Here is a 26,030-nt window from a genome sequence, read left to right on the forward strand (position 1 = left end):
ATATAGGGCAATCAAAATTGGTATGTCCCACACATACCTTGGATAGAAGTAGAAATCATGCTGTGACTGAAAGCAAAAAGCCTGTTTTCATTTCTAAATGTAAAGCTCCAAACCGTTTGCACCAAAATAAATAAGCATGACTTTTTGTTCTCATTCTAAGGTAAAATCTCTACAGCAACATTATCAGCCCTGAGTGCAGTGAAGACTGTTTTCCTCTTGATTTGCATCCTATGGCTGACAGCAGGTTTTAACTAAAGATTTTCTTTGAGAGGGATTTTCTGTCAGCTTTCAGCCATTTCCAAAGGTCTCAGCAAATTCTGTCATGTACACAACTGCACTGCAGCCCTCCTTCACCTAGCACACTTTTTATTGCATCTGAATCTGAGCTTAATTAAATTCCTCTACGGATCCTTACTCTCAAGAGTTGTAGCTGTATTTCAGATGTGGACAAAGTTGTGCAAATCTTCAGTGGAACGTGGTACACCACACTGACCAAGAAAGCCTTATCTCCTCCAGAAGTCAGATTAGAAACTAAAACATTTAAACACTGACTTCTGTGAGCGCTCTGTCCTTCCACCCACTCTTACCTACCTGTGAACTGGCTCCCTCTGGGTAAGAGCACAGAACATCAAGTCAGCAACTATAAGTTAAATTCAGTTTGTCTCTGCTAGCTAAGAAATTGATCATAAATACACAGCAGCCAGCAGCTGCCTGATGCTAATGGTCAACGGCATATGGTAAAGCACTGTCAAACTTATCAACATCAGTGAATTTCAGACAAGGAGAACAGCATCAAAAAATCAGTCTGAAATTTACAAACAGCACAAGTACATAAGAGAAGACTGAATAATACTGGCTTGTGATTATGGAAAGCTAGGTTGGGATAATACTGACTCATAAAAATATTGTCACTATTTGAGCTTTGCTATATATTCCTTTTCAGCTTAGCTCTCTGTAAAATTAAACACCAGTAAAAAATAAGCTAGTCAGCTACCTAATAATTCTCTGAAGTTCTGAGAGGAGAGAGCAGCACAGTACAAAGCTCATAATTCACTTGAATTTTAAGTGCAGCATCATCGCTTCTCCATTCTCCCACCCCACTTCCTGCTCTCCTCCCTTTTGCTCACCGATTCCCAGTGATGACTGGCAGCATGTCAGTAGATGTATTTGATGTTGCCTGAGTTACTTTAAAGGTTACATTCCTCAGGTCCATGATTCCCAAACTCATGTCCTCCAGCATTGCCAGCTCCTCACCTAAAACAAGGAGGAAGTGAATTGTAATCATTACCAGTTATGTGCAACTTCCCTTTATTGATTTGATTTGGGCTGTAGGTCATCAATCTCATGAAGAAGTTCTGTGGATGCAAGGCAGCCCAGCCCACCTTGACCTACAGCCTGCAGACAACATCATGATCAACTTCATCAGTTTAGCAATATTAGAAAACACCGATCATCCAGCACAGTCCAGACTACTGGATTTCATGTAGATTGTACTCTCACTTTCCAATTTAGGTGATGCTGGTAAGTGCCTTCTCTACACTGCCAAAAACAGGTTTTGGCATATTGTACTGCAGAATCTTACAACATAGTCCAGATTTTTTCAGTACAGTGCTCCCTAACTGGCATCCAGATGGCTATTCTGACACAAGTACAATACTAGCAAAGGATTTTTCCCTTTTGTATTCTCTCTCCAATCTCACTTTGTACAGTAGGATTATGAGAGGTGAAGAAAATTGAGGAGGCATATTTCAGGTATAGTTTCTCTCAACTTACTGCAATATTACTCAATTTCTTTGTTGGAAAAACAAACATAACAGTCTTTTTGAAGAAATGAAGAGAAATCAAATTTAAAAAAAAAAATAAAGCTTTATCCTTATTATTTCCAGGCTGGATGAGGCTTTGAGCAAACTGGTCTAGAAGGAGGTGTCCCTGCCTATTGCACGGGGGGTGGAACTAGATGATCTTAAAGCTCCCTTCCAACTCAAACCATTCTATTCTATGTTTCTATTATATCACAAGACAAGTTTATTTGTATGTTTTCAGAAGTAATTTAAAGTGAATTCAGAGTTGTTGGTGAATTAAGCACTCCATTTATAACCTGGTTTTGCATTTCAATTTTGGAAAACATTTTGTAGCTGAGCTGTAGACAGTACCAAACACTTGTGGTCTGCCGTAGCCAATTTAAAGCAGGATTTGGTGATTCAACAGCTCCTGTCTCCTGCATGCCCTGTGCTTTTACCGTAAGTACTCAGCAGGCTCTCAAACTGCGCCAGCAAGCCAATGGTGTAGAGCTGTCTTAGAAATCCATCATCATGCAGGCAGTTCCTCAGCTTGATAATGAAACCACATATGAGAGCTGTCAGCTGTGGGAGAGAAAACACAAAAACAAAAGGTTCTTCAGCTCCAAATGGAAACAACAGAGCACGTAAGACTGAGGTGCTATAAAATCTGTTAGACTGATGCTCAGTAACTTTTTTTTTTTTTCCCCACTTGCAGCTAAACAGAGACAACCAACCAACAAAACTCAAAACACTCCTAACATCTGATTTAGAGCATACTGCCTTCACATGTTCTCCCAAGGCAGACTGTCATTGATCTTGCATCTATCCGCTTTTCTTGACGTGACCACTGCTGTTAGAATCTACAACTTACAAACTGTGTTAGTTACAGATGGAAAAGCAAAACTAGTTCTAAGCTATGAATTTTGATTGCGTGAATAAAAGATTTTTTTTAAATCAATATTTTTAAAAAGCTTAAAAACGCAGTGTCTGTTTTCATTATGCAAAGATTCAAAATCCTCCAGTTATGAGGTATTCTGGACAAGGCCCCAGTGCTGACCTCATCCTAAAATCAGTATTAAGATATCACACTAGTACCAGCTTTTCTGTCAACAAAGGAAGTTCCAGAGTGACTGCCAGATACTAGGTATGCAGGTGTATAAGTTACAGAGCTAAACAGAAGAGATGAGTCTAAAGTTCTATTTATGATGAACTGATGATTGGTAAACATATTCAAAGCATCAAATCAAAAAATCAGGTGCATTCTGAAGTTTTGTATGTGAAAAAACATCTCTGAAAGTATCTCTTTGGAATACTATGTTATGAGACAACAACAACCCTAACAAATAACATTCAAGAGAAAAGCTTCCTTGAAATACAGGAAAGAGATTCTAATTGCACAGGGAAGTATGCACCCTAAGAAGGTGCAGTGGGCAGAAGGGATGTGGAAAGTTCTTAGTGCAGACACCTGCTAGTCAATGGTTGACTCAAAAGAGACCTCAGCAGGCCCAGAAACAGAACTTCTAGAGAAACCTCAGCACTTGCTCCTCCTGATGTGGCTGGGCTTCTCTCCCTAAGTGATGTTGGACTTGTTGTTTTTTCTTACACTAAAAATAACTATTGTCACTATCACTGGCACAATTTGTTTTGAAATCAGAAACGTATATCCCAGGAAACATTTAATTAACATTTATCTTGTTGAGCACATGAAGTGACCAATAAGAACAGCACAGCACAGTCTGCAGGAGAAGATCACACTGTTAATCTTGAGAGGACAGCAGACATGTAAAATTCTGAAAAAAGCCAGCTTTCATATTTCACAAAAACCCAATGCACGTCCCAGTGCAATCAAACCCTGCAAATTTGCTTGCTTACAGTTTGGCAGAAGACAACATCCCTGCGATACTGAAGACTCAGACACAGCCCTATCGTTGGGGCACTGTCCTGCATTAACAAGAAGACCATGGCTTTCTTGGCCTTGTCACTCATCATGGCCACGCAGTCCGTGAGAGTCGTCAGCAAAGGATAAAGGGCTTCGCTCCACTCGCCTGGTTGAAATAAATAATTAACAGCACTTTAAGTAAGTACTTTATCTGAAACAAACAAATGTATGTTAAGGAGCAAATTACTGTAGCAAGTTAAGGTTGTTGATAATCCACATGCAATGCTCATTTCATTTTGGCTGGCCAGTTACTCCCTGCTTGTTATCAATACACAGCGGTTATCGCACGAGGAAAACGTGGGGAATTTGACTGTCTGAGGCTGTTAAGTCTTTCCCAGCCATGTAATAGCTCCCCAGTTTGTGCCACAGAACAAGTCATACAATGGCTGATTTAGAAAGCCTTAACAGAAAGATGAGCACACTCTTGTGCATATAACTTTGCGTACACATTCAAACACACCCTTTCACAGTGCACACAGGGACAGTCAATATGGAGCCCACTGCATAACTAGATGCATAGGGAACATCTCTTTAGCCATCTCTGTGAATGAGATTTCTCACAAACACCTCTGCCTTTTGTGGAATCGGGTATATCGTTCAATGCCTCACCATCTTAAAAATACTCATCCTCAGTTAGGTAAGACCATGCTTTTTTTCCATTTGCAGGAGTCAAAAATCAAAGAGGCGAAGGTACTCTTTCACATGCTCATGTCTGCTAAGTAGCTTTGAAAGTCTACATCAAGCTAGCAAGAAACACTAAGTCTAGTGATGTAGATGAGAGCTAGCCAAACCCTTGAAGGTATCAGGAGTTTGACTTTGACTGAAACACATGAACTATGTCCCACAGTGACACTGCTCAAGGTCCTACACAGGAAGTGAAGAAATACATTTAGATTCCCAAAGTCCTGTTTTAGTACCCCAAACATTTTATCATTCTTTCTGCCTAAAGAAATTGCTCTATCTTAACATATTTCATAGTCTCAGTGTCTTTTCTCTCCTTCTTTCATCTTTTTTTCTCACCAATTTTTAAAAACCATTTCCAGGACTGTATGAAATATTACTCAGATCCTGTACCAAAAACCATTCTCTCTGCAATGTTAGGAGAAAGCAGAACAGAAAAAAAATCACTCTCTTTAATGTACAGAACGTTGAAAGAGAAGAAAACTTCTCTTTTTACAGGGAAAGACAATGCGTTTTTGTAGATAAAAAGCACCACAACCACAAGACAAGTGACCCCAGACTGGCTGGCTGTACAGTCATGGCATCATGCAGCTCAAAGCCCACATGAACCGGGTCAGTTCAAGCCTTTGAAAGGAAACTGTGATTTTGACTCAATTGCAGGACTGAAGAGCTAGCAACAATAAATGTTTCTTTGATAATCAGCCACACAGGGAACTTTGGAAGTCAGCTACAAGAAGCTTAGCTGACAAGATTAACAGAAGTATCCTTTTTGCTTTTGTTCCATGTGGTAGATAGATAATCTATAAACCTCACAAAGGGGAAGTTATTTGGCTCTGTTCCATTGCCACAAAGAACGTAAGGAACATCAGAAGAAAAGCCAAGGAACTACAGCTTTTCTTTTACATCCCATTAAGTATTTTTCTCTCAAAATAAAATTGCTGCCTTGACATGGGTCTGTAAATGACCAAAAAGCAAAATACAGATGATAGCAACAGAGCACTTCTCTTAATACATTTAAGCGTTTTTCCATAAATCGACAGAAAGAACTGAGGATATCTTCTAGCACACCAGTATTTCACATGAATGCAGTTGTTAACTCAGTAGAGACTGCAGTGTGCTTGGCAGTACCTCATTTGGAAGATAAATTTATCTCTGGTAATCACAAACCACACTGATGGTACACCAGCATGCCTGAAAATAAAGCAATCTTCAGATGTTTTCTTCTCACAGAACTCACATACAATGCAACAGCTCATCTAGGGTAATAAGCAAAAATCCTCTCTGCTGCGTGTCTTCTTGGCTGTAGACACTGGCCATGAAAGAAAAAGCCCCTTGCTAATTAGCAAAATCCTAAATATTTTTCACAACCTGCTTCACAGACATATGCTGCTGTTAACTGTTTGATCAATGGCAGTTGTCCTTAAAAGTAAACAACAACAAAAGGAATGACAGGTTCAAATGAGGTCAAAATATTTCACTGACAGAGTTTAAATAAAGTTGAAAGTGTTCACCAGGACTTCCCGATCCTTCTTCTGTCTACTGCTCATAATTTACCTAACAAAATCTTAATTCTGCAAGAATATCTTCTATCCAATCAATCAATGGCACCTTTACACACCAGAAGGCAGTAACTTTTATGTGATATCCACTCTGAGCACAGCTTTTATGTTCTGCGAGATGACCAGAGCGTTTTAAAACTAGTTATAGACTCCAATGCACAGATCCAGAGGGAGAATGATTTGGCAAAGGGCCTGAGACAGTGAAGATTCAGTGAGTTGCTATACATTTAAAATCACAGCCTAGCTGTTGACTCATCTTGGACACAAATCCCACTTCCTAATCAGAGGCTTCTGCTTCATGATAGAAAGTTACTCTGTCTAAAGACTGACACTGAATAAACCTACAGGAAGCTTGTCATCTGCTTTAGATGTTCTGCATTGTACATTAGACACCAATGTCTAATTAAGTACTTTACTGCACTGCTGCCTCAGCCATTTCTGCTCAAGATGCAGTTGGGGTGCATCTGGGTGCATAGCTGGGGTAACCTGATTGCTTTTAACTACTCCAATCTTAAAAATAACTAAAACAATATTCATTCATAGCTTGCAAGGACTATAGAGATGTTCCAGCAACCCCAACTTTGTGCAAAATGAATTTTATTCATTAAAAGCACTTTCCCAGTGATAGAAGGAAACAAGGTGGAGAGCTGGGAAGAAAACCATTAGGTTCTCTGAAGATGCAAATCCTACCTGCGCAGGGGCTCTACTTTTCATGTATTTCACTAAACCCTGTGTATTTCACTAGACCACAGTGTAACAGGACCAAGAACGAGCCACCACAGTGTTGAGATTAACCTGCTCTCAAATGGATAAGATTACAGCCATCCAGAAGGGAGACTTCGGAAAGGCAACACCAGAGTGTAAAAGTACAAGGGGAGAGAAAAGAAGACTAACAGTGTGAGGAAAGTCTTCCAAATTCTGTATTCTGACACATCAGATTTGCAGTGCCCAGTACTGCTCGCTGTATACACCCAACACAGATTTTCCACCAGCCTTGTTGACTGCTCCGTGTTCTGTTTGAGATCTCATTCAGAAAGTCGAGTTCCGTTGCACGTACAAAAGGACATGACTGAAAGGTCACGAAAGTCAGACTCCCATAGACTTTAGTGTTATTTGGAAAGTCACTGTCACCTACAGTAGTCAGTTGTCACTTTGGTTTCTCCAAACCAAACAAGTGTTCTCCCACACCCGAGAAGTTACCAGATACATGCTTGAACTATTATATAGGAAATAACTTCTCAATATGTTTCGGTAAGTCATGTGATATTGCAGAACACTGACATTTGAAAACAGTCGGCCTGAACAAAAAACTTGGAATTTTCAGAAGAAGCAGAAGCCATGAATGCACATACCTGGCGCAGATTCTTCCGGAGCGGGGCTGCAATCTGCACAGAAATGGAGGGGCAACATGCATGATTAAGGAGCAGCAACACAGTCAAAACATAAGCAACTCAAATGCTCAACACCAGGGTTCTCAAACTCTTTCACTGAGTGAACAGGAGCTCAGCAGATAGACTCCTTTGCCTGTGGGCACCAATAGCACAAGCTGCCTTCTTCACTCACTGTTTCAGATCAGGGAGACACGAGGACAGGGATCTGGAGCCAGCACCCGCCAGCTCAGTGGGTCTCTGTGGATCACCAGCGAGTGCGCTGCCAATTCCAGTGATTCACAGGGCACCATTTGAGAACACTGGTCCAGTGCAACTACAGAATAAGCTGGCTGAAAGGCTGCTACTCAAAATAGCAAAAGACTAGCAGCAAATTCAATGCACTTCACAGAAAATTAAGGCATCCATGCTGCAAGTGTAATCTTAACTCTCCCTTCTACCATTTAGGGCAGTATTTTCTTCTGCAAGCATTCATTTCTAGAGAAATGCTCTTGAGTGTTTCAGTAACATTCTGCTCTCTCACCAGTTCTGGAACTATCTTCAATTGTTGCTTTTTGCTTTCCACAAAAAAAAATAAAAATATTGTTTACTCTCTGCTCAGTGTCATTTATTCGCAGCTCAGAATAAGTAGCAGAAAAACCGTTAGTTCTATGAGCGTATGAGAAAGAAAAGCATTAAAACGTTGTCATTATGAACTGAGAGTATTTTGTCTCTCTCAGCTATTCCCATCATCAGTTGTGGAAAGTGATGCAGAAAGGGAACTTAAAAACACTTAAAAACACTTAAAAAAATTAAAAGAATACAATTTAATAATAAAATGCGATCAAGCACCTGGCTTGCCCTGGCTTACAGTGAATTTCTCAAGTGCAATTTAGCTCAAACTTTTCATTAAGACCAGACACCTAAGGAACAAGATTCCCTTTCCAGCATTAAGTTACATTTATCCAACGCCGGCTGACAGAATTCAGATTTAGCCCTTACACTGGGAAATGGCAGCAAGTCCCTCAGCTTTAAAGCTTGCCACGCTTACTGATTTATCTGTGTCAGATTCTGTGGATTTGGGAAGAATTGTTTTCCATTTTGGGAGGCACACAGTGAGAGGTTCTGTAAACTCTGATACAAACAAAACCTTTCGTAGGTAAATGCAACTAATTCCATCTTCACACTGCATGGGTGTCAGGATTTTCAGCAGATGTAAAAAATTATCTGAAAATACTGGGTAAACGGAAAGAAAATGATTGTTCTAAGATGCTTCCAGCATAGAAATGCCTTGGGGAAAGATTCTGTTATCACCCACAACAGATTTTTCCTATATTTTTTTAAATATGAACAACATAATACTTCTAGTATATGAAGTTCACTGATAAAACTTTCATGTAAATGCTACCTAAACTAGCCAGCAAATAATGACATTTGAAGGCATCAAAATGGTAAAACTTAGTAAAAAATTAATAGAAAACATTTTGAATCAAGACCCAACTCTCCCATTATAGTCTTCTTTACAACACGCACAAATGTCAGTCTAATTTAGAAAAGTATTGTTATTTAAGATACTAAGCAAATCAAACGTAACAAGAGCTTTACAAATATACTAACTTTTGTTTTTTTCAATTCCTTGTTTTCTTTTTCTTACAGGCACTGTCTTCCAACTTTACTATAACATTACCAATGGAATGGACATGAAGTCACAGATGCACAAAAGGCCATCAAACGGTAAGACAGAACAGAACAAAAGGAAATGAAAACACAAAATCTCACTTTTTCTGGGCATACCTGATCTATTAAAACAGTCAGACTACAATGGCCACAAGTAACTAAAATGAAAAGAAGTCAAATAGGTACATACATAACTAAAATAATTTTGAAACTTAATGCAAGGCTGCATTAAACTAATATGGATCTCTCATTCGCGTCTTCCTCACCCTGCCAACTCCTACCTTCCAGCTATATGAAGCCTAACTAATTGAGCCCTTCAGCACCACAGCTTTTGACAGTTTGGGTTAAAATCTGCTTTAACCTCCCATAGATTCACTCTTCCAAGCTGAGCTCAGCCTAACGGGACTACTTGGCTCCCCTCGTACACTTTGGCAGCCCAGTTGGGATCATTAGCAAATCACTTCTCTTGTGCTTTATTTAATCTTTTACAGAGGCTCACTGTAATAAGCTTTAATCGCTGCAAAGAAGCTGAAGCCAAGAGGAAAGCTACCAGAGGTGATTTTGGACATATGCTAACCCAAACACCTGTTCTACTAGCTTAAAATATCAGCAGGAAAACCAAAAGCCATTGCCATTAGTGAGAGATTTAGCGACGATTTCAGTGAGGTTAGGATTTCAAAGTTATGGACTTTGCAGCTGCCAGTACACCACCAGCCCTCTCTGCCTGACAACAGGGTGTAGCACCAGCACTGAAATAAAGACACGTGGAAGAATGTCATGAGGCTTAGAAACGATGCCAGCGCACAGCGAGAGAGCAGAAGTGAGAAGCGGTGTCTGGCATACGCACTTGTCTTTCTGAGAGAATGGCATGCACAGGATGGGGTGGATGATGGTGGTGGTGAGGATGTTGGTGGTGAGGAAGATGAGGTCTCATTTACATCTTCTGGATTTATCCAGTAGGCACGGGTGTCCCGATTACCTTTCTTACTAGTACAGCTGATGTCGCACTGGAAAACGTCTTCACAGCTGTCACTTTGCAGGCGCTCCTTCTGGAGAAGTTTGTCCACTCTCTGTATAATGCACTCCAGACTTTTGTCAACATTCAACCAAACTTTCTCCTTAAAAGAAAACATTCCTTTCTCAACTTAAAAAGAAAAAAAGACATTAGGTAACAAATCCCTCCATTTTTCTCCTATAATTTCAGTCCCAGTCCTTTTGCAAAGTTTCTGTGTACTCAGAATTACAACATTAGTGCACACGCAGACTCTCTCTCTATAAATAATGTATGCCAGCGTGTCAGCAATATGTAGCAAAGTCAGTGCATGGTGAATTGTAAAGTTACCTTTGAAGTACATTTGCTGAACAATTTTAAGTGCCTCTTCCTTCACTACTATTCACTATTACAGTTGGCACTGCTGCTTATTCTTTTAGACTCTAATGTTTGACAAGGAAATGCTTTGCCAGTTTGGCTGATAAACGTTTACTTTTCTCCCTTAAAGGTTCAACTCCTTAAAGCTCAGAGCAATTACAATTCAGTGACAGTCTTTCCTCCCTTTAAAAAGGCAGCAGGAGATTATATTCTTTATTCTTTTCAAAGCCAGGAAAAAAGGAAAAAAGAACCAGCATTTCCTTACATGCATGGCTAAGCCCAAATGCAAACTAAATGCAGAAAATAGTTTTAAATTCAGAAATTTGGTGAAAGAGAAGAATATCTCCATTTAGTCAGGTATAAGCTGATCTCTTGCTCTATTTTTAAAAGTGATTATTTCAGTAAATGCAAATGCTACTTTCATGGAAGCTGGTCAAAGAATTGGTGTTAATGATCTATTGATTTTGTACTGCAGATAAACTTATTCAACAATACAATTAACTGAAATAATAGGAAAAAACACTTTTAAAAAGATTGCATAATAATTATAAACAAACATACATCTTTTGTACTTATGTAACTCAGTAATAGATAAAATTAGTATATTATATTTAGCATCTAATTAAATGAACTGGCCTTATTAGCTTGTTATTATTTTAAGCCTGACCCTCAGTCAAAGCATGCCAAAACAAAATCAGCAAGGATCCATTTCCAAAATGAATTGGATCTCATTTCTAAATTTGAACAATTAATTGTTTTTTTAAGTTACCCTGATCATCTCTGAGATTTAATTTACTTCAATTTATACTACACAGTGACAGAATTTACATGGACCAATTCTTGTGTCAACTGGCAGTTTTTGTGCAAATACTTTTTAGAAGCTGTTCATCATCAAAACAGAAACGGACAGCAAGTCCCAAATATTTAGATGAGAATACAAAACCAGAGAAAAGTTCAGAATACTGAACTGTATAGCTACCACAAGCAAAATATGCTTCATTATGGAGAACCGTAAGAGCCCTTTGTAGTATGGTTAGTTTACTTTAAAAGCTGCTTATTCTCCCTTGGAAGTGACTTAAATAAATGCACAAATTGTGATGATCTCTGCTGCTTAGAAGACCCAGAATTATTTATTAAAGCCAGTCTGTAGCCCTGTGCTGAGCAGTAAATGCACACAGGGTAGACGGAATGCCTTTGCTAGTTGACCAGTTCCTACAGTAGGTGACTAAGATGCATACAAATATACTCCAAAATATGAAACCTAAGCATACTCATGAGCAGATACAGACATTACAAATAAAAGAACAGCAAACAAAAACTGAAAAGAAACTCCATCATCACCCCACAGAGCAAACATACCCATTCCTCTTCATGCCAGTCCACCTGCAGAGAAGATCGGCTGTTTCGTCCTGTCCATCTGGCCACTAGTGTATCTTGATCGTTCCTCAGCATCACTTGTTCCCCTTCTCCAGAGGTTGGAGATGCCTTTGAAGCTATATAATCTGGCCTTGCAGCATTTAGTCCATGTATTGAATTTGCTAACAACTTGCAGTCACAGACTGTGACGAGTTGCCGGGTCTAAAAAGCAATAATAACCCAACATTTTAATGACCTTTCCATTATTCTGTACACAATCTTTATTATATTCTTTTACAGAAAGAATAAAAAACATGCACTAGTATTCTGCAAAGAAAACAACAACTGCTTTGGAGTCTCTGAGAAGCTACATAGGATACTCGAACAGAAAGGTAGGTTTCCAAAGTCTTGCAGCTACTGAAAACAATATGCAGTAATAAATGTGCATAAATAACTAAATGTGCAGTTCCTAACAGTGCTATTTGCACTTCACCTTCCATTTGAAGAAACCTTCAAACAATGTTCAGACATGTTTATATTTCACCTATCTGTCTCAAATCATTGCACACAAGACTTAAGAGAAAAGTTGAAAATGTAACTACTGATCAATACAACCTGTTTCCTTTATTAGTAGTCTTGTATTAAAGGATAAGTTATGTGAATATGAAAGAAAAAAAAAAGACCTGTTTGTCCACTAAATAAGAGAAAGCCCTCACTATGCTGTGTGTATACTTTGTCCAGCTGTAGAAAATCCTGTGGATTAATCATATATGCTGCAGTGCCATTTAGAGTGAATATTATTACTAAGACATTTGCATGTGGTCACATTACCTTTTGTAGCCTACAAAGGTATACATAACCCCTCAACTGGGACAATTTATGGTTAACGGACTGAGCATATGCCACTGCCATTGCTGCCATTTAGAACCCTGATCTACTTCAGGATCAGAAGCAGTCACTAAGACTGTAGTTGGCTTTTGTCCCTGTAAATGACTGCCTATAGTCTGTCTTCTGTTAACAAATGTCAAGAAATAACTGACTCAATCACTAACTCAGGCAAAGGCTGTGTCACCATTATTCCTTATTTCACCAGTGAAATACTACAGAAGCGTTTCATCTATGTAAGCTTTGCCCAGTTGCTGCTGCTTGACATATGACTCAGAGGGGCATTAAAAGAAACAACATGGTTGTGGAGAAAGAAATAATAGAAAATGAAGAAATGTTCATTTCTGGATTACAGTGAATCAATAGAGGCAATCAGAGGACATTGTTCTCCATTCTCAAGGCAAGGGAGTGTGAAGAACAGGAGAAAAAAAGTGCAGCAAATAAGCAGATTTGATTTTTTTAATTTTTTTTTTTTTTTTTTTACAGACTATGCATTTTATAATACACTACCAGATAAAGTAAAAAAAAGAAAGGGAGAAAAAAAGATAACAGCGTTTTTCAGTGCGAAGATGTATTACTCTCCTACCTTATCTGCCAGGATGGCAAGCGTTCTTTCAAGGCCATTAGCTGATCTATCCTTGGCAGCTCGTGAAAGCCTTTCTGCATAATAGCTCACTTGAGTTTTCAGGGTGTTGATCTGTGCAATGATTTCCTTTGCTCTAACAATGTCCTGTGGAATGTATATTATTGACTGGGAACCTGTTGAAGTGCTGAAAAAGAAAGACAGATTTTAGGTGTAAAATGGCTCTAGAGGTACACACTTTGCAGTAGCATGCTAGACAATTAATTGCAGACAACAATAATTTACCTAGCAATCAACAGTGAAAGGCCAGTTGGCAATTGCACAGCAGGAGCATGATCTTAGAACCTTCTCTGCCTTACTGAAAGCCTTAGGATGCAGATTTACTAATCCCTTATGCCAAGCGTCTGAGGGCAGAGCTCGTATACCAGAGGGACAATTTTGCTGAGGAGAATGTATGGGATAGATTTTGCCCTCTGAGACAGAACCAGCATTTGCAGTGACAGCTTGCTCCATTCTCTCCTTACAACACAGACACTTCACTGAGACCTGGTTTGTAACAGTGCTGTCACACAGCTATTGTTGTCACCCTAGCATTGAGAAAAGGAAATCCACCTTCTTTCCAATACTAATAGAGAGTGTGATATTAACAAAACCTTCTTCAGCTAGTAAATCCCACTAGAGTAAATCCCACTTTCCTTCAATTGCCAGGCTGACTAAAGTTACTCCAGCAAAAGCAATCTTAAGAGACATAAGAAGCAAATTATATATCAGGCTAACCCAAGGATTCTGCCCTGGTGAGCACACACTGTGTTACACTATGGCTGTGGTACAACGGTCTCTGTTGCAGACACAGCTCTAACTGCACAAAGCTATACCAAACCAGCCTTTTCCACCTAGAAATGGAAATAAATTATACAAGTAAAATATATCTTTATCTTGGTACACTGCAGCTCCACTAAGACCATTTACTTGGTAGTGGGGAAGATGAGCATTCACATGCTGTGTTTAGACATCTACAGCAGCTAATTTTGTAGTTGAGATCCATTTTGGACACTTGCCTGTATCTGATGAAGCGATTGCAGCACTTCTGAAGGGTTAGTTAATCCTAACTGAGAGAAACTATTCACAAAAACTTCTTTTTAGCTTAGGAAATTCATTTAAACCAAAACTTCCTCTTTGCCAAGAACAATCCTCTTTTTCTGATCTCCCAGTGAGAAATCTACACAGAGATCAGGCCTTTACTTCAGCTCCTGCTGTCTCAAGTGTGATGCCCATTCATGATGTAGCAACAAGCATGAGGTGACATCCACTCAATATTATCTTAATGTTACTCCTTTTTTTTCCACTCACAAATGGCTTCAGTGTAGTACAATACAGAAGAACCTACTGTAAACCTTGAGCTCAGCAGTGCCTGAAGAAAGAAGTGCTGCTGGGTCTGCATGGAGAAGAGCTTCTTTTCCAAGCACAGCTGCCTCAGGTCACTGCATCTGAGAAGTCTGAATTCCTTTGCTATTCCTAGAGCAACACTGTTCATTTCTGCAGTGTCTGTGAGGTAACACATGAGAGTTGCATGGGGCATGCTTTAAAATCAGTGCAACAAATACCAGTTCTCGCCCCTTGAGAGATATTGAGGCAAGAGAGGACCTTGATCTTATATCTGCCTGAGCTCCTTTACAAAAGATGAGAAATTCATTTTCAAAGGATGAAGTGCAGAAGTGAGTCTTGAGTTTTGTTATTAGAGTCCCTCTGGGCAGCCACTCAACTGGAGCAGAGAGCAACCGCTCCCCAGTGCTGTTAGGTTATACAGCAAATTAATCTTAGCTCTTAGGACTTTCACTGTACATGATTCGTGCTCTACATTGATGAGTGATCTCAGTGACAATTCCTCTGAGCAATCTTTTTCTATGACAGTGTAGTCAACATGCAAAAAGACGTATTCGGCAGAAAAGGCCATGCAGCATACTGAGATCCGATTTAAATTGTTACACTTTTAATCACACAGATTTGCTGGGATGACTGGAGAAAAATTTTACGGCATAAAGTTCACATAAATCCACTTTCCAACCTGCAATTGCTTTTTCAAATGAACAGCTCCTGTTGTGTTGTATCAGCAAGTAAAAACACAGGCTTGCTTCTGCTTAAACTCTCAGTTCAAGGCATTCAGCCTTCAATATGAGTGTTTTAGAGCAGAACTTCTGCACTGCTGAACCATAAAGTTTCATTTTCATAGCACTGAGCACCATAACATGCAGACATAGATTACAAAAAATATAAACCATGCCCAATCTACAACTACAAAGGTTCAAGGACCACTGGCAGAAGATTTGGTTGGTGACCCTGCACATGGCAGGGGGGTTGAAACTAGATGATCATAATGGTCCTTTTCAAGCCAGGCTATTCTGTGATTCTGATTTCTCTAAGTGATTTGCACTGGAAATAACAGAGGCAAAGACGCAAAATTTTCATGTTCTGCTCTTAGCTTTCTAGTATGCTTAGAGAGATCCAGGAAGCTGCTCATTATAAGCAAACATTGCAGATGAAAGGAAGTTCCTTCATGTTCTACAAAGCAGCTACGATTATTTAGAGCACAATTAGGGATGCCATGATGCATGACATTAAAAAAGCCCTGCACACGTTAAAACACACCACACCTTTGCCAAAGAAAAGAAGGAAAAGAAAAAGAAAACAAACCAAAGAACAGAAGCCCTCTCTACAGAACTCTCAGAAACAGAAAACTCACCAACACTCCTCATAACTGCTAAAAAAAACAAAAAACCAAAATAAAATTAGCAGATTGTTAGCAAATACCAGAAGCAGAAAACAAAACAAATGTTTGTGGGGAATAACATATTTGAGTCATCTTTTCAACAATGCAGGTACATACGATTAAACTTGTAAGCAAAAAACACAGGTTGCCAGATGACCATGTGTTGTTCTTGGGAAATGTTGTGGATGCAGTACGTGCAATTTTGCCAAAGAAAGGAGAAAGAACTGAACAATATCTGTGTAACAGTGAAACTGAGGAGATGGAACTCAATTCTACTATACTGGATTTTATGATAAAATAGAAGAACCAGGGAGATCTTAAGAACCTATTTTATACTACAGCTATGAAGAAATGCATATCCTCAAAAATCTCCCAAGGGAGCTGAATTTCTGGTGGCCCACAGGATTGGTTTAATACATGACAGTAGGTTTCATTTATAGAGTACAATGTCTTTCACAATGCATTTATGATAGTCTCAAACATCAGACCATTTTTTTGTAAGATTTCTATATTCCTAAATAGCATATATTTCTGTATTCCCTTGTAGCAAATGCTCCAAGACAGAAATGTCTACTTGAACTGACTGGATAAAATGGGATGCCTGATTCTCTATTCCACTGCATCAAAAGCCTATTACGATTATCGGGATAGCTATGTTATTTGGGCCTTCTTACTTTTAAGATAAATAGGAGTAAATTGCTACACAACTGTTAATCGTCTTTTAAATGAGTACCGGTGGAGGAAAATTTCCCCCCAGAGTGACACTATAGGGTAGCAGGATCACTCTAGCAGGATGAGAGAACTAGTAGAAAAGACCTATCAGTAAAGAAATAGAGAAACGTACAGGGGAAATTGTTTCTCCTCTTCCCTTCGGAAGAAAATACAGAATAAACTTTACAGTGTATAGTAGAACCACTGAGTGAGGTGCAAGAAAAACAAAGAATGGAATGCTTTTTCAAATCACTGAGCACAGACTGTCAGGAAAGGACATGACATCAGCTGACACAACAACATTTCTACTTACTGTTTCTTTGCCTCTTCAAATTTATGCAGCTTTTTCCTCAAGCCACCTGATTTGAAGCCTTGGCAATGAGCTGCTGGTGCTCCTATGGTGACTATATCGTAGTTCTGATCTGGGATGGACAAAAAGGACTTACAAATGAAAGCTTGTGATCTTTATGCAAACAGTTGTGGAAATTCCAAAACTATTCTGAAAGTAATTATCTAAAGCTTCATGCCAGTGTTTTGAAGGATATATAAAACTGTATCATTTAGCTCTGGAAATTCATCAGGTACTTCTGAGTTGAAAGAACCCTACTCGAATGCAGGTCCTTCACTTGTTAATCTACAAGTCTGTCTGGCTGAGTTGGCCTTTCCACCAAACTTGCCACTAGTGGAATCCCTAACATTGATACACAGAACGAGTGTATGTCCATGGTTAGTGGGAATTACTGCCAAAAGAAGAAATAACTTAGGTTATTTACGAAGAAAAAAGTTTGATGTGAACAAACTGGTGTGATTTTGCATTACCCTTTATGATGGCTCCTGAGAAAAAATTCACGAATTTAACAATAAGCAAGAAACAGTATCTCTACTATTCTGACACAAATCAAGGGATCTTGTAGAACAAGGATAACTATACCAACACCTCTTTTTACAAAGAGATTTGGAATTCAAAGTAGAAGGTGCTATACAAATGCCAAGTAGCATTAATAACACAGAACAGCAGCTTGTGGGAACTTGGCTATGAAAAATGAAAAAAGAAACAGAACAAAGTGAAGAAAGAAAGAAAAAGCAAGTACCTGATCCTCCATCATCCTGGACTCTCATTCTCTGTATATGTAAATTCGTAGGAACAAATTCCAACTTTTTGTCAGCTTTCAAGCTACTGGCTTTAAACGAAGGACCTAAGAAATCAGAAAAAAGACTGTATAAAAACTGTCCCTCTGCTTAAGCTAAAATATTCAAAGGGTTTCATTCATCACCTGCAACATGCTAAAAGAAAAGCAAAGAAAAAACATACAAGAAGAGGGGTCTTTTTGTTATTGCTCATAATTCTACTATACATTCAGGTAAAATAAGAGGATTAATAGAGCAGACAAATATTTCTAGATCATTATCAACCTCGTAACAATCATTAATAAATAAGTATAATCTAAAAATAGTAATTATTTTTTTTTTAACTCACTAACAAGCACAATTGAGAAGTGTCATTTTATTATAAAAAATAAATCTTGCTGACCTTTGTACTGATGCAAGTCAGTTAGATTTTCCTGATAAGTTAAAATAATTGTTTGGTACTGAGTAACTATTTGTCGCCGAAGGCTTTCCCAACAAGGAGATAATTCTCCCAGTTCTTCTAGTTCACAAACCCTAGGGAAAGAAGAAGAAAGAAAGAAAAAAAAAAAAAAAAAAGAGGTTCAGCTCCATTGTCCAGTTGACCAAGTTTCACACTACAGCAGTGTAGCACCATTCTCATGCATTCTGAACTCACTCCTGTCTAGCCTAGTCACCAGACTGGGAAAGCACTCCCAAATATGTCCCAAAGCATTGCTATTGAGCCCTCTCCCAGGGAACTGATGTTCTTTTCAAGCAGAACACACTGTACCCCAAGAACTCCAGGTTTTAGTGAAAACCAAAGCTTTCCACAGCTTTCCACAGCTTCTGCCCTCAGACAATTTGATGATTTGCAAATGGTGGGCACTGCCATTGTGTCAGGTGACTTGGGACTATGAAGATCCACTCCACAGAACTTTGGTTGCTCTCTAACTAAATCACAACTGTGAGAGATCTTAGCTGGGAGATCAACACCCAACACTACAATTAATATCTCAGCTGGCCAGATCATCTACAGGACAGTTTTTTTAAGGTCAGGCATGGAAGACTTAAGAAGTGAAAGCATCAATAAGGTTTTGGAAAGACAAAAGGTCACCCAACAAAGTCTTAATCTGCAGGTTCACTTTAGGTGGAATACAGGATGACTGAATACCCCCAGATCTGAACAGAAAAGCTCCTGGCTAGGAGAATTCAACAGAACATCACCAAAGAAAATGTACAACAATCATCTGTCAAAAAGATTCAGAAGATTTTTTGCTGCTGATTCTCAATACTCCTAACCCACAGCTTTAACCATTTGTTTTTATATAATTTGAGGGAGCATTTGGCAGAATAATTTCTACTCCACAGTAGGTAGGACCGAATTAACACCAGGCAAACTTCCAAAAAAAGCTTCAGATTGATTTTCCAACATGCAACAATGTAAACTGTACATATCAATGATTTGGAAAAAGGCACTTCTTATTTCATCTTGCAAACTGTTTCTGTGACCACCTAGTCAAGTTCCCTTCTCAAAGCACACCAGGCATTTGAGCCCATGTCTTCCTAAAGCAAATTCACAGCTTAAAACTTTGTTTCCTTGTTTATTCCACGTGGCTAAGACAGCAGGGGATGTGCATGTCATAAACAAGTAGGTAGTCAAAATATCCCCTGGTAAGATGTTCCCTTTCAAAGAGTTCTGGGCCAGAGCAGTTTTACATAAGAGACAACAGCTGTAATTAATACAAAGGCATTTTACAAGTTACCATATTGTTAAGACAGGAGCAGCTGGGCCTGTGTAGCTGCTCAGCATTCCTCTGGGCTACAAACAGCAAATGGAGGAAAATCTGAGATATCCATCTGAATACAGTTTGTATTCAAATGTGCCATTTCCTACACTGTATCAAAACAGGGCACTACTTCAGCACTAATGTAACAGTAACAGACCTTAAAGAAAAACAATTGTTCAGTTAGAAACATTAAAGCACTGGCAGAAAAGAATTCTGCACATCACTGTGGTTTATCTCAGCTGAACTGAGCAAAGGAAATCTTTCTTGGAGATTACACGGAAGAGGTATTTACCTTTCAGCCACGCAACTCAGAGAATACAGAGTTCACATTAGCCATCACGTGGGCTGTTAGTAAGCTGGAATTGTACGCAGTATTCATCTATCAATCACTGTATGACTTTAGCAAGGCCTCTGAGCAGTCACTTTTTATGGTTAAGGCTTTTAGGAACTTCACTGCCCACATTCTTACAAGCCACATCCATTTTCCCCATTCATCCAAATTTTCTGTTTATTATCTTCAAGATCTTAAATCACATTTATCCCAGATGGCACCTTATGGGTAAGCTTGGTAAATGTTTACATTATCTTAGCTGTATGTCATAATGAATAAAAGCTTCTGAATGTATTGTGAGGAAAGCTGTAGAGAACCAAAGATATAAAATAAACAATGAATAACTCATACCTAAACACGTAATGGTGCATCCCAAGGCCCCTCCACCACAAGTGTAGCAAGATAGCTATGCAAGGTAGTTCATTCTTTTCCTACAAGTCTTAGGCCCTAACACAACTGACCTTACTCCTTAGCAAGTACACATTTCTAAAAAACAAAACAGCATATAAAATCCCCCTGGATGTTAGAAACTCTGTCATAATGCAGAATTTTTTTTCCATAGGTGACAGCTCTCACTGCCATCTTCTTGTGAAAAGTCATGAGTTCTGCAAAACAAAAAAATACTTGCCTCCACTGTAAACTATTTCTGCCTGCTCATATGGATTAACATTTGATTTTCTTTCACAGTATCCCAAAGGAGAGAAATGTGTCAATATAGGACACTGAGACCACTAAATACCTGTATTTTTAGTTAAAGTCAGGCTTAATTAGGCCTCTAAAAGTGGCATTCAAACATAGCTAAAATTAAAGCCAAATACTCAAAAATAAGATAAAAATTCTTTTACCATCCCTAAAGAAATTCTGTTTTTGTTTTTAAAGAACACATAAACCGCTCCTAATGACCCTCTGCAAACCATAGCCTACAACTGCAGGGAAATAAATCTAATAAATGAGTATGCTGCCTTGAAGAGTGACGAATGCTTCAAAAACAACAGATAGCTGCTACGTGCAGATGACGGCAGAATGATCCTAATTGTTTATTCTGCCAACAGTTCTCTCCTATCAGCACACCTTTACACTCATGTTATCTCTCATTGAAGCCCAGTCCCCACATGCTGACATCATAAAATCTTGTTTGCTGTAACAGCTCAATCAGCAAGGAGCTGCTTGTTTTATTTTTCCTTAGTGCCTCTGTGCTTTAACACCGTTATATTACATATATTACCAAGGAATATTACATATTACATATGTAGTAGGTAAATAAATATCACAATATTACATATTCCTTGGGAACTCAGTAGCAGCCACATCCCTGCTGTGTGACTGCCTGTGCAAACCAGTGTGTGCTCACCTTGCTGCATCTTCTTCTAGAAGAAGCTTCACAAATTGCCTGGGTATGTGCAATGACAGCACGCTCTCAGCCATTTGCTCCAAGATTCTCAGGTGGTTTCCATCAGTGGTGGGGAAACGGTACATCCGGCAAATGGCACCACCAAACACTGGGGAATTAAAACCATGTTATTTATGCATAGGGTTTAAGACAAAAGTGTACAAGATCTATTCAGTTTGTTTGTTTGTTTGTTTGTTTTAAGTGAGTGGATTTCATTCACTGACATGCTGTAACACACTGATATACAGATCTGGCATCAGCCTAGCTTTTCCAAGGATGCATGTTCTGCAGTGAGCCCTCTACTAACACTCACATGAAAAGCTTCCAAATGATTTAAAACACCATTAAGGAAATACAACACAGATTCAACTTCTGAAATCCTTCTATTACATAATGTGCATTTTCCTCTCATGCAATCATTTGCTGGAAAACTCATCTTTCTTCAAGAAAAAAAATATCTTTCAAGCAACTGTTTTTCTCTATTCTCCTCTTCCCCTCTGTCAAAAAAACTACACCAACCCTGCTTATGAATGGTGAATTACATGGAAAACTTTATGGCACAGCCAACGTAATGAGGAAAGTTTGCTTCTGCTGCTTTTACTATGCAAAATGATAGTGCAGATGATAAAATAATTTGTTCTTGCACTAAATTGTTCTTGTTCTTGTTCTTCCCTAAATGTCTGCTCTGTCAGTACCCTGTTCCCATTCCAGCAAAACATCTGCTTAAATGCCTTGGGCTAAAAGCAGAGAGCAAGAAGCTTTGCTTTTACAGACACTGAAATCCTACTTGTTACAGCCCACTGCTTACCAGATTTCAGTAGTGCATCCTTCCGTAATGAAGCATATTTGGATCTGATTCCTAAAGATTCTGTTAAACTTTCATCAACTGGTAACACAGTCTAAAAAAAAAAAGAAAGAAAAAAAGAAAAACTCAGTGCCAGGGTAACGTGTAGTGATGACCCTTCTAGACAGACTTGAAGGGAACACTCAACATAAAGTATATTTAAAATCTATGTTCAAAAAAATATTACACGTACATTTTCTGTGGACAAAATCTATCATTGGTTGAAATAATAAATCCACTTAAACACTCCAGTTCAAGCACTCTTATTTAATTCTACTACACAGTTCGAAACGTCGTAGTAAATTTTATCCAGTCCTTCAATTACTTCATGTTATTGTACCTCACAATCTTCAAAGCTGCTCCAGCAATACACACTCCAATTTATGCCCATTACAGGTTCAACCTGATACAAACTGATCCTAATACACATTGTGACTGTGATACATGGGTATGGCTGCAATTATCACCAGTATCTTCTGCACGCAACATTTATAGACTTAAGCATATGTCTAGGTTCAGAAATCCCTATACCTGCACTCAGCCTTTTTGAGCAGATCACATAAAAAAGTCAATATTAAAGTAACAGTTCAATTAACATCCTTTAAGGTATTTCTTTTAAATAAAGCTGCCTGTGAAAGTTCCAGAATTGAAACTGCTTATGACTTCACCAATGTGGTAGGTATGCTAACAGTACTACAAACCTACTCTGATGAAAGCCATAAACACTTGAAGTGAAAGCTCGATCACTGTAAACTTTTCCCAAGATTTTAAACCCAAACATGAGCAACAAGAGCTCCATTAGGCTGCTCCTCACAATACTTTGAAATTGGAAAACACTAATAAATAACAAAATGGACAGGAAAGTTGACAGCAGATCTCAACACAGTTTATTTCAATGCAGGCAATAAATCTGTATGTTTCTGAAGCTGCTATAACGGTTATACTCACCCTTCCATTAATTGTATCAGGTGACCTTGTCACTGGAGGCCTTTGGTCAGTTTTTTCCTCCATTTGCCATCCAATAACTGTAATGTTACCTACACGGTCACTTTCAGCAGACCTGCAACAAATACTCTGCGTTGAAATTTTTTTGGAGGTGGACCTGTTTATCAACAAGGGAACACTTATAAAAGACTATTAATCTTTGAATTTCATAAACATTTTCAATAGGAATCTTTGCAACTTAATTCTACATGATCTTACAAATACAAAACAAATAAGAAAATGCTGTCCTTGTTGCTTAGGGATATATTGTACAGATCTCCTAATAGAAGACAGTCTAAAACTATGTGTGTGCCTCAATACTTCTGTAAAACTAGAAGGAGGAATTAGTTTGTCATAGTGAAAAAAAAATATATATATATATATTGTGAACATCCTGGAGCGCATCAGGCACAGCACTGCTAGCTGGTCAACAATGTGAAGATCCTCAATGGAAGAAGGAACACTGAAGTGGGAGATAATTCCAGGCATCAGAGAGGTGCACGGAAGCAAGTGCCAAGAACACCCAGGGACCTTGGTCACTAGCATCTGAGCAGCTGCACAGCAAGAACTGATACAATTTTGTTCCTGACCCTTCCAGGTCAGCAGCAATCTTGCTGGTGGGGATGGATGTTGAGTCCATATGAACACATGTCTGAGGAGGAGGAAGGGATGGAGAGTGGGAGGGAGAATGAGAATACAGTATAGCAAAAGTTCTAACCTTGCTGGTTCTCAAAAACAAAACAAAACAAGAACAGTACCAGTTCTACCACTGCTGCCATTTCTGCTGTCTCATGTCCCACGACACAGAATTATTTTGGCAAAGATCTATACTATTAATTGAAGATAGATTATGAATGATATATTAAGATTGTTTATGTTTTAAAATACGCTGCGAAAACCAAGATAAATAATAACAATAACAGTAAATCCCTGGAAAAGACAACACTGGAGTGGCAAATGAAATAAACATACAAGACTACAGTAAAAGGTCTAAATATCCAACTCCAGTGTGTTTACAGACACTGCTTAGCATTCAGCTAATACATCTGAAGAATAATGCGACAATTGAAAGACTTGTATGCATCACAGACTGTTATAATAAGAATACATCTGATATAAAAACAAGCAGTTATGAAAGCCCATTTTCAACTCTGTCACAAAAGAGTAAATCTAAAAAATAGCCACATTTATCACACAAACATGAAACTGCTACCCTCACGTTCTTCCTCTTTTTCACCCTTATCATCACACTTACAAGAAATTAAACTATTTCACTCATTATACCCCTGGTATCTGGTATTCTCACTCACTTCCTTCATCTGCTCCCTGTGTTAAATTGTGCTAGTTTTTGTTTTTGTTTTTTTTTACAACACATTGCAGAAAAAGCCCTGAACTTTATTCATCTCTCCTCTTAGCATAAACAACTTTGCTCATTTCATGTTTTGGTTAGCTGTGTCCGAGTTACATAATTCTAGTGCTGATAATGTTTACACTGCAAGTGCTGTCTTCTTCAGTCTCTCCTATGATGCTTCTTGATGATTTTTCCTTGTCTTCTGTGACAAGGATTCCTGTTCTGCTTTTAATACGCATTACTACAATGCGCTTTTACACATCATAACTCTCAATGTCATTCTGCTGTCCTCATTCTTCTCCAAGTCTCCACTTCAATGCACACTGGATTTCACATATTCCCTTTTGGATCACTTTTCAGACTCCCACTCTCTTTTTTTCACTCCCTCCTGAGACATGCTCTTTCCACAAAAGCTTCCAATATTAATAACATGAGAAAAATAAAGCACATACATATACTGAGCTGGTAGGACAAAATGAAAAAAATGAAACTGGCCTTAATAATATTTTTAGATAGATTTTAATAATATTTTTAGAGACAATATCTAACACAATTCATCATATTCAAAAAGGTCTCGTTCCGCAAGTTTTAACTATCATGCAACACAAAATCTTTTTTTTTTCCTTAATAGTAGCCTACAACTTAAAAAAGAAGAAAATAAAAACAAAGTTTTCATCCTGTCTCACAGACAACTTACACTACATCTTAATCACGTGTTAAAACTGATAATTTCTAAATAGAAAAAAACATTACAAACCTTAGTGTTAAGTGCAACCTGTGATTCTTCTCTTGTAGAAGTTCTTTTACAGTGAACATCCCAGAACCCAACAGATACATCTGGAAAGAAGATGATTAGCAGAGCTGTTTATTACTTACTTTGTTATTATTTACTTTGCAACAAACAAAGCCTTTGTCCACAGCACTGAAGTGCAAAATAAAATTACTAGGCAGAAATGTCTTTGAGATTCAATGAGGTCAAATGCAAGGTGTTGCACTTGGGTCAGGGTAATCCCCAGATATGTGTACAGACTGGGAGAAGAACCCATTGAGAGCAGCTCCTTCTCTCAGGAGAAGGAGTTGAAGCTCCTTGTGGACAGAAAGCTGGTCATGGACCAGCAGTGTGCACTTGCAGTTCAGAAGGCCGACTGTATCCTGGGTTGCATCAACAGAGGGATGGCCAGCAGGGAGAGAGAGGGGATTGTTCCCCTCTGCTCTGCCCTCGTGAGGCCCCAGCTGGAGAACTGAGGCCAAACCTGGTGCCTTCAGCACAAGAAAAATGTGAAGCTGTTGGAGAGGGGCCACAAAAGTAATGAGAGGGCTGGAATACCTCTCTAAGAAGAACAGCTGAGGGAGCTGGGTTTGTTCAGCCTGGAGAAGAGTAGGCTCTATGAGACCTCATAGAAGCCTTCCAATACTTACAAACAGAAGGGAGACTGACCTTTTACATGAGTGATAGGACAAGGGGAAATGGTTTTAAACTGAAAGAGGGCAGATTTAAATTAGATATTAGGAGGAAATTTTTCACCCAATGGGTAGTAAGGCCCTGGCACAGAGGCTGCCC

The 26,030-nt window shown here is 38.7% G+C and overlaps 1 protein-coding gene across 16 annotated transcripts in view; it reads right to left on the minus strand.

Annotated features, from left to right (window-relative positions):
- INPP4A (inositol polyphosphate-4-phosphatase type I A) overlaps positions 1-26,030 on the minus strand; it is a 113,009-nt gene that overhangs the window by 15,248 nt on the left and 71,731 nt on the right. For 4 of the 16 annotated variants that reach the window (XM_052705683.1, XM_052705678.1, XM_052705679.1 and 1 more), the window contains exons 8-22: positions 25,227-25,306; positions 23,083-23,236; positions 22,099-22,189; positions 21,252-21,399; positions 18,207-18,337; positions 17,767-17,871; positions 16,989-17,097; positions 15,938-15,955; positions 13,201-13,384; positions 11,733-11,951; positions 9,852-10,122; positions 7,313-7,345; positions 3,654-3,826; positions 2,240-2,363; positions 1,128-1,254 (exon numbers count right to left, since the gene is read on the minus strand). In XM_052705683.1, the coding sequence (XP_052561643.1) occupies positions 1,128-1,254; positions 2,240-2,363; positions 3,654-3,826; positions 7,313-7,345; positions 9,852-10,122; positions 11,733-11,951; positions 13,201-13,384; positions 15,938-15,955; positions 16,989-17,097; positions 17,767-17,871; positions 18,207-18,337; positions 21,252-21,399; positions 22,099-22,189; positions 23,083-23,236; positions 25,227-25,306 (1,967 nt within the window). The remainder of the gene's footprint in view (positions 1-1,127; positions 1,255-2,239; positions 2,364-3,653; positions 3,827-7,312; positions 7,346-9,851; positions 10,123-11,732; positions 11,952-13,200; positions 13,385-15,937; positions 15,956-16,988; positions 17,098-17,766; positions 17,872-18,206; positions 18,338-21,251; positions 21,400-22,098; positions 22,190-23,082; positions 23,237-25,226; positions 25,307-26,030) is intronic. The other 12 variants (XM_052705690.1, XM_052705686.1, XM_052705691.1 and 9 more) reach the window with 9 other exon arrangements.

This window comes from Tympanuchus pallidicinctus, unplaced genomic scaffold, assembly GCF_026119805.1.
Source record: "Tympanuchus pallidicinctus isolate F22 unplaced genomic scaffold, pur_lepc_1.0 scaffold6, whole genome shotgun sequence".
Lineage (NCBI taxonomy): Eukaryota > Metazoa > Chordata > Aves > Galliformes > Phasianidae > Tympanuchus > Tympanuchus pallidicinctus.